This window comes from Aegilops tauschii, chromosome 6, assembly GCF_002575655.3.
Source record: "Aegilops tauschii subsp. strangulata cultivar AL8/78 chromosome 6, Aet v6.0, whole genome shotgun sequence".
In the NCBI taxonomy this organism is placed as follows: domain Eukaryota; kingdom Viridiplantae; phylum Streptophyta; class Magnoliopsida; order Poales; family Poaceae; genus Aegilops; species Aegilops tauschii.
This window is the reverse complement of record NC_053040.3, coordinates 474,319,186-474,327,823: the sequence shown is the minus strand read 5'-3', so window position 1 is coordinate 474,327,823 and position 8,638 is coordinate 474,319,186. Positions and strand designations below refer to the sequence as shown.

The 8,638-nt window shown below is 43.4% G+C and overlaps 1 protein-coding gene across 1 annotated transcript; it reads left to right on the top strand.

The window, feature by feature from the left end:
- Positions 1 to 1,351: 1,351 nt before the first annotated feature.
- LOC141026312 (two-component response regulator ORR29-like) lies at positions 1,352 to 7,218 on the top strand. Its single transcript, XM_073502558.1, has 8 exons — positions 1,352 to 1,895; positions 4,022 to 4,237; positions 4,380 to 4,535; positions 4,619 to 4,780; positions 5,755 to 5,898; positions 5,996 to 6,072; positions 6,371 to 6,523; positions 6,618 to 7,218. Exons 2-8 carry the CDS (start codon positions 4,054 to 4,056, stop codon positions 6,960 to 6,962), a joined length of 1,221 nt encoding a protein of 406 aa, XP_073358659.1. The 5' UTR covers positions 1,352 to 1,895; positions 4,022 to 4,053; the 3' UTR covers positions 6,963 to 7,218.
- Positions 7,219 to 8,638: the final 1,420 nt, after the last annotated feature.

The following is an 8,638-nucleotide window of genomic DNA, read 5'->3' as shown; positions in this document are numbered from 1 at the left end:
CTTTCATGAATAATTTTTTATATCAACGTCATCATTTCTTAAATTTTAACTAGCATATTTACATAAAGATGAACAACCGAAGTTGTACATGGATGACTAGGTCTATCAGTCTATGCCTACAATGGCTACTACTACAGAATATACCTATTAGCACCGCGTGTCGCACACTTAAGGCATCAGAAATGTGTGCAAGAAACATTGCACACGGTTGTTTAGAAACGCTTGTGTGTGGCATATGATAGACAAAGTATGTACTTGTTCACCATTTGCAATGTGGTCATTCGCATAAAAATTGATGATAGATAGACCACTGTGCAAATATATCGACCCAATAGACCCATTTCAAGGATGGTATATATTTCGCAGAATGACCCACACCTCACCGCTGACCAGATCCTGCACCGCCACCACCATTTCTCTCTATATCTCTCTCAATTCCTCAGGGCGAGCTTCTTGAGGTCAGGGAGGTGGCCTCCTCGGCGAGCCACTTGAGATCCTATAACGGTGTGATCAGTAGCTTGTTGTCTCTCAATAGGCTGAAGGACTCTCTAGACGAGGGTGCCGATGGAGTGACATAGGTGAGCCTCCTTCCTCTACAGGTGGTCCATGGTGTCCAACATAACCCATTATCCTCTCCGCTCTCTACACAGGAAGCTGAGGACTCCAACTCCACCGGTGGGTGTGGCCAAACGAACACGAGCTCGCCGTGAGCAATGGTGGAGGCGAGCCGCGCTGTTTTTTTTTTTTTGGTTTGGCATACACGTCAGACATGGGTACCGACGATACCTCATTACGGCCACAAGTGCCCCAGCCATTGTGGTGTACGTTTTTGCATGTTTCTAATGTACCAAACTGTAATAGTGGTCATGCATTTACGAAAAAATATTTATTAAATCATCTCATCAGTTACATGCTCATAGCTACAGTACACATATGTGCAATATAAAGTTTCCTATCCGACACTATATACAACAAACACGAGTCACTGTGCATTTATCGAAGGAAATGTTGCACCTCATTTTTCCTGATAGTAATGATGCTTACCTTATCTGCGGAAGAAATATTATGATAATTATCTATTTTTTGGCTCGTCCGAGAAATTTAGTCTTAAGATTTGCTGGTCTTGTCTCTTGAAGGTGATCATAGGGATGGGCTATGAGTGTGTGTGTGTTCATAGGGGCGAGTGTTCGTGCATGTATGTGAACGTTTGCCTTTGTACTGTGTTTCTCAAAGAAGAAAATATAATAGAGTCTCCATATGTGATATCTTCGTAGTAGTATAAGGGTGTTTGATCAGTAATTTAAAAGCAAAATGTACATTGGGAAGTGGTACACATATGAGGTGATCGGCTTCTCCTCTCCCTGGTGTCGCCCCTCGGTGGCGACCCGGGGGCGAAACCCTAGCGTCGTGCACCACCTCCCCCTCCCCTTCCCCCTTCTCGCCGCTACCTGAGGGGTCGCCGGCTGGGACGTGCGACCACCAAGGAAGGTGGCGGCGCGGCTCCTCTCCGCCCCATGGTTCGTGTAGGGCGTTGGATCTGGGGCGGCGGCCCTAGCGGCGAGGGCGGCGCGTGCATGGCAGTAGGCGGCGGTCACTAGCACACGGAGACGCATCCTTGGTTGCGCGGGAAACGAGGAGGCGGTGGTCGGGGGCTCGGTGCGGGAGCCGACTCCACCGGTTCCCTGCGCCAGATCTAAAGAGGGCGGCATCTCCGCGCGCGGCCCGGCGAGCCCCATCTGCTCAGGACTCCGGCGTCCTCTGGTTCGTCGGGCCTGCAGGCTGGGTGGCGTGCTTAGGGTCGAGGGAGCGGATTGGGGGAAACCCTTGGCCCGCGGTGACGGCCACGACGTCGACGACGCAGCGGGCGCGTTTTCCCTCTTCTGGGCCACACCGAGGTACATCCCTTTCCCTCCCCCATGTGTCCCTCGTGAAAACCTGAAATCCTCCATTTGGGCGGCGGCGACGCTCCGGCGTCGTCACCTTCTTGAAGGCGTCGCCTTTGGACAGCGGGGTGGCAGGCTCGGCTCTTGCGCTGAAGTTTGGCCGCCATGGCGGCCGGTGTTCTTCATGGGGCAACACTCTAGTGGCAGGGGTGGATGCCATTTTTTCCCGGCCTCTTCTTTGCCTCTAGTTCGACAACGTGGGTCTTTCATTCCTGTCTTCATCCCTTTAGGCCACCGGATGTGCCATGTCCACACGTGCTCGGGTAGAGCATCTCCGCCTTCCGACGGCGCAGCGCCCTACGAGCTAGGGCGAGAGGGCAGGGTGTGCCCTCTTCGGAGGCAGAACTAGAGGGTGTGCCAGCCGTGTGTGTTCTCAGGGTCTTGACGGCAAACGGGCTTCCTCCGGACTCCGGTGTTGGATCACCCTCCATGGTTTCCCTCCTCTTCGGCACGTTCGCGGCGGCGGCGGATTAGTTGTTTCTTGTGTGTCTTGTATCTTGAGCTGTTGTGTTGCTCTGTTCTTTTTCTGTTTTGTGTTGCTTTCGTGGCATATCGGTCTGTAAGGGCGTCATTGATTTAATGCCGGGCCTCGGCCTTTTTTCTAAAAAGAAGGTGGTATGCATATACACCAAAAGCCAGTGTGACAAACATTCACTTGTTCGTGCATGGAGAAATACGACTGGACACATGTCATAAAGAGATAACCATGTGTAAATGTGAAACCATGAATCTACACAACCTGATTTGGTTAAAAACAAGAGCTAGATTCATTTATTTGAGATCCATTGGTGGTTGAGGGGTGTGAGAACATATACACTATAGTTAATGTAGTGCAAATGATGTCACAAACATTTAAAGAGTGCAGCCCATTTTGTATCCATTCTAACTTCTAACCACCCATACCAGATATCTGCTGACCGGTGACATCAGACCATCCAAAGGGTGCAGCTCACATTGTCGCCATTCTAACTTTTGACTAGCCATAGCCGATATCTGCTGACTGGTGACATCTGATCGTCCAAAGGATGCAACCCACTTTGGATCCATTCTAACTTTTGGCCACCCATATTGGATATCGGGTGACCAATGACATCAGACCATCCAAACGGCACCGCCCATTGTGTACCCATTCTAGTCTCCAGCCATCCATAGCAAATTTCACTATTCACAATTTAGGAGACCATGTTAGACTCCTTGCTCATGATCAACTAGTACTTAAAGTAGAGTACTCTATTATGTTTGAAACTTTGTTTCTAGTGCAGACTTATGGACCTCACGTAGGAAATCACCTCTGAAAGTAATGTTCTTTAATTCTAAAATTTGAGGGTCACACAGAACACTGACTCTATGTCCATTGTTTCAACAATATTACAACTCTTTAGGAGAATGTGATTATAACTTTGACCTCGCCACTACATTGTGTTCACATCCATGCGACATCACTTTTTCATTTTGATTTGTGCCGCCAGTGACTGCGACAGCACCAAAGAGTTGTGGTTTCAAGTGCACTGATCACTTTGAAACATCCTTTTTTTTGCACAAATACAAATAGAATAATCTTGCAATACAAAAAAGTTTGGCGGTTAGCTGACCCCACAGCTTACATGTAGAATCGCCGCTGAGTGCAGCTCCTCCGAAAAATGGTGTTCTAATTGTGGTTTTGTTTTTACGTTGTCGTCGCATCCATGTGATGTGTTATGTCATTACGCTTTGTCGTTTTGGAATTCGACGCCTTCTATAACAAATATAAATACAAGTGTACACATAGATTTTCTCCACTACTTTAGGTGAAACATATCATTTCCGTACATACATGTTTGCTTGGTTTGTATATATTATGTAGCTAGTACTTTCGTGGTTATTGAGCAATCTACATTTGGTGGTAACTCTTTTTTTGGAAGAGAGGGGGGGGGGGGGGGTGATTCATTTATTGTTGTGTCAGATTCTATCCCACCATGTGTGTCACCTTATAGGATGCATGGGCCACACCTGGCCACTTTGTGCTATTAGCTCTTTTGCATTTTTTAACAGTAATGTATTAAATTTTTATATTATATAAACATGACTGTGTGAAACAGAAGAAACGTTGTTGAGCTATAAATAGCCACCAATGTCCAATTGCCACATTCACGCATACAGAAAAATAGAAGCAAATAGAGCTCTCGGTTTGAGAAACCCCATGGCAGAAAGAGCAGAAGGAAGGCCCTCAGATGCGCTCATCGTGATGGTCATTGATGAAGATGAGTTCCATGCCAACTCTGCAAAATCCATGCTCTCTGAATTGAACTATTATGGTAAGGTTTTCTACATCCCATGAAAGAGGAACTATCTTCATCTTTATGAAAATATACATTTTCAACGTTTCATGGAAACCATTTCTTCTCATGTTTTGAGATGTCATTACATTCAGATAGTGAAGTTGATCTTGTTTTCCAGTGGCAGTCTATACAAGTCCCATAGAAGCGCTCGGTATTCTTGAAAAGAAAGCACATGATGTTGATTTTGTCATAGCAGCGGTGGACATGGAAGAGTTGAATGGCTTTCAGTTCCTGGAAGCAGCCAAAGATATGCATCGAAACCTTCAAGTGATCAGTATGTTCACTAATAATTGTCTCCAACTGCATGCACACGCATCTTCTTTTATGTGACGTTGATAAGTCTTTTTTTTTAAGCAGTGATGTCAGCAGATACAACAATGTACACAATGAAGAGATCTGTTGAACTTGGTGCTCGTTTTTTGGCGAAGAAGCCTCTTGATGCTACTACCATTCACAATATGTGGCAACATCTTGATGTAAAAGTTCTTAGGCTGAACAGGATGAAGTATCTGTTTCAAGGTTGAAATTAACATCTTATGACAAAGTATTTATGCTTATAGTTTCTAGAAAATATCTTAACACTATAATCTAATGGTTCATTGAAAATCTATTTTAATGTACAATTTTTCACATGGCCAATCCAATCATTCTTTGGAGTACAATACATCCATTTCAAAGTAGATTTCTTTTTATAGATTGGCACGAAACATAAGAGTAAGAGTAAAATATCGTTGCTTCTCTTGAATTATTTTCATCTCTATCTCTTTTTCTTCACCAAGGCAAATAATTACTATCTCCTTCCATGTTTTCAAGAACACACATTTTGTGTCAAACTTTAGCCATCAATTTGACCCCCCCCCCCCCCAACTGTAGAAGGGCCATTATTTTTTGGCAAAAGTTTAAGAGGTTCAAAAGATAGGTGCTTTGAAATGGAATGAGTCTCTACCAATAAGGTGAGTTGGTGGCGCATGTTCATTGGTGAAGCCTCCCCTCGCCCACGACATGCATTAACTCAATCAAATCAAATTAAATATTTTGATATGCCTCTCTTGGTGGGTGTAAGATAATTGCATTAACTCAATCAAATTAAATCGGTCATTCTAGCTATACGTCGGACATGGGAAAATCGAAAATCAAAGCAAATCTTTTACATTAACTCAATCAAATCAAATCAAATATTTTGCATTAACTCAGTCAAATCAAATCAAATCACTTCCTACATTAGAATATGTTGGGTGTAAGGTATATGTCGGATATGAGTGTTGAGTCACTAGAATATGTATGCCTCCGTTTATGAACGCGCAATTAGCTATATGTAATAGTAGTACAAGTTAGAGACGTCTGTTTTAGTGCATGCTTTCCAGAACATTATATTAATCTTCTCAATGTGGTAGTAACCTGAATTGTGTCAAGTAAAATAAGTCTTGTCTTCCTTTGGATTGCACGAAAACATGAAACTGCAAATATTAAAGTATTATGTTGTGCACACACAGGTGTTGGAGATAAAGCGCAAGATGGAGAAGAAGTTGGAGAGTCTGTAGCACAGCAAAAGGATGGAACTAAAACGACCACTCATTTCAAATGGATACCTTTCCTGGAGAGCAAGTTTTTATATGCTCTTCAAATACTTGGAGCAAGTAACTACCCATCTTAGGCCCAAGCACTTTCACTTCAGGATTAGCCTTCTCGATTTAAAATCGATAATATGAAATTTTACCTGTTAATTCATTTCAGATGCATCGCCCAGCAAGATAAAGATAATCATGAACGTGGATACTGTTACGAGGAAACAAATTTCTGCGCATCTGCAGGTGTGTTCCCAATACACATTTATTGAACTCTGGAGCATGTATGGAGTCATTTCAAATGAGCTAAGTCAAACATGTAATTTGACTGAAATAAGCCAAAGTGTCTTGTATTAGAAAAATTATTATAAAATGCTTTTGTTTATAAGTTAACAATACAGATGAACAGTGAACCCAAATTTTTGACTTGAAAAAAAACGAAAGGCCTGATATTATATAGTGTTTTCTAGTACCTAATTTATGAACTAAAGTTTTCATCTTTGAATGATTGTCTACTAATAATTGTGTATTTTATATTTTCAAGAAACATCGAAAGCGTATGGAAAGGGAACAAAACATGGCAATGTTTATGGATAGCTACGGGAATTGTGCCTCAAGTTCTAAATCCGTGAAGACTCGTCATACAATCCCTTACATGTCGGGCTATCATTCAGAAGACGATGTCCAAAGAACAATGGTGAGCTAACAATGGAAAGTTATTTATATATTATATTACTCAGAAAATAAAGTTAACACTTCAGTGATTAATTAGTCTTTCTAATTCATCTCAGATGCCAAGCTTGTTTGGAGACACTCAAGGCGTTGATGTATCTGCAGCAATGCGAAGAGCCTTACAACTTGGGGCTGTTTTTGACGAGTTCCAGTATTCCAATGGTCCTTCTAGTGACGAACCATGTGAAGGTATAGGACATAAAACAGGAGAAGATGGCATCGTTGATGACGCTAACGGCTCAAATTCATCTAGTCATGATCAAGTTGCTGCTCAAACATACAATTCAAGAGCTGCACAAGCAATCACATTCAGGAACAATTATCATCATGACCAAGTCTCCAACATAAGTAAGGTTCCAGTTGAGGGCCTTGTAGACTATCCAGATTCCGAGGATTCTGATTAAGAGGAGATGCCTTAATTCAACTAGATATTATTGAGTATGGACCTAAAATCTCACTAGACTCTATGGTGAGTTGAAGATTAACATGCAGAGCCGAGTCGGTGATGTTAGGGGCCTAATCAAAGTGTCGTTATTTTCTTTGCAAGATTGACAAAGACATTCCAATAAGATTGAATCGTGAGTGCTAGAAACTAAGAGGCAAGATAGCTTACTCTCCGATTTATACTAGATATACTAGTTCACTATTCTTGTAAACTAATCATGTGTGAGAACGACATCGTACCAGTTTGGACGAAAAAGACGCTTAGGCGTCCCTCATGAACATCCAGGTCGCCGACGAACCCAGCTCCACCCGTAGAGTCAGCTGGGCGCTACCGTTTGGCTGCTTCGAGCACGCCACCTCGATCTACCTCTATATGGGGAAAGTACCAGCCAGGGCTCTGTTCGCGTGTAGCCGCCCTCGGCCACCAGCAATGGTAAGCGCCTGCTGCCTGTTCCTATAGCTCACGATGTTGTCCGGCTATCATACCGGCTGTGGTGCGCTCAACGGCCTTCTGTCCCACTGCTCACTCGGTCTGACATGGAGTGGCCCTGTCACTCGTCGAGTTGAGGCAGGCCTGCTTCGAGATTCTAGGGCCCTTGCCTTTTATTTTTAGAGAATCCAGGGCCTTTGCCTGATCGTGACCGTGACCGTGCCCAACGGGAGCACGTAGAGGGTGCGGCCCACATAGCGAAGCACGCGGTTTTACTATAGTGCATTTCAAATTGTTTTGAAAACAGTGAACATATTTTGAAAACACAAAATTCTTTCAAGTTTGTCAATATTTATTGAAAACGCAAACGCTTTTTGAAATTTCCAAAAAAAATGAAATAGCGAACAATTTTTGAAATTTCGAACATTCCTTTCCGAACATTTATTAAAACAGAAGAAAATCGGTAAAACAACCAGAAGGAAGAGAAAAAACCTACCTGAACTGGACCGGAACCTTCTAGAAGGTTCCTAAAACCAGGAAACTTAGCGTGAATTGGGTCGGCCCATGAGTGTGTTGCATGTGCGAAACTTCAACAATCTGCCACAAATAAGCGATGAATAGGAATTGACATGCGCAACCGCATGGGCTAGCATGTGGGTGAATTGACGGGTCAGAAATTTGGAGCCCCACAGCTAAAAAAAGGAAATTCGGGGCCCCTAAAAATTGAAGCCCTTGTGCCATCGCACAGGTCACACGCCCCTAGGCACATACCTAGTAACATGGAATAGTGGCTAAAACAATATACATATATGGCATGGGGCTGACTGTATCTTACTTTATACAAATAGATGACTCGTTGCGACCATGGCGAAAAAACCAAACGCAGCCAAGAAGTGACGCTAACTATATGAAACTAAATAAATACATTGTTGGTTGGGTAACACAAAATGGTCGAATCATGGACCGAAGGGCCGAGTTTCGGCCTTTGGCGCCATCGAAATAACGAATCGGTGAGATTTTGATGCTCTGTGGCTTTATGGTTGTATTCCTGGCCTACTAATACACCAGGGCATGCTAGGGAAAGTTGATTGTGCGCCCTACCCCCAGGGCGTGCCCCTTGCCTTGTGGCTCCCTTGTATGTCTTCTAGCCTCCTACTGAAAGCTTCCAAGGTCTCTTTTTGTTTAGAAAAAATCATCAAAATATTT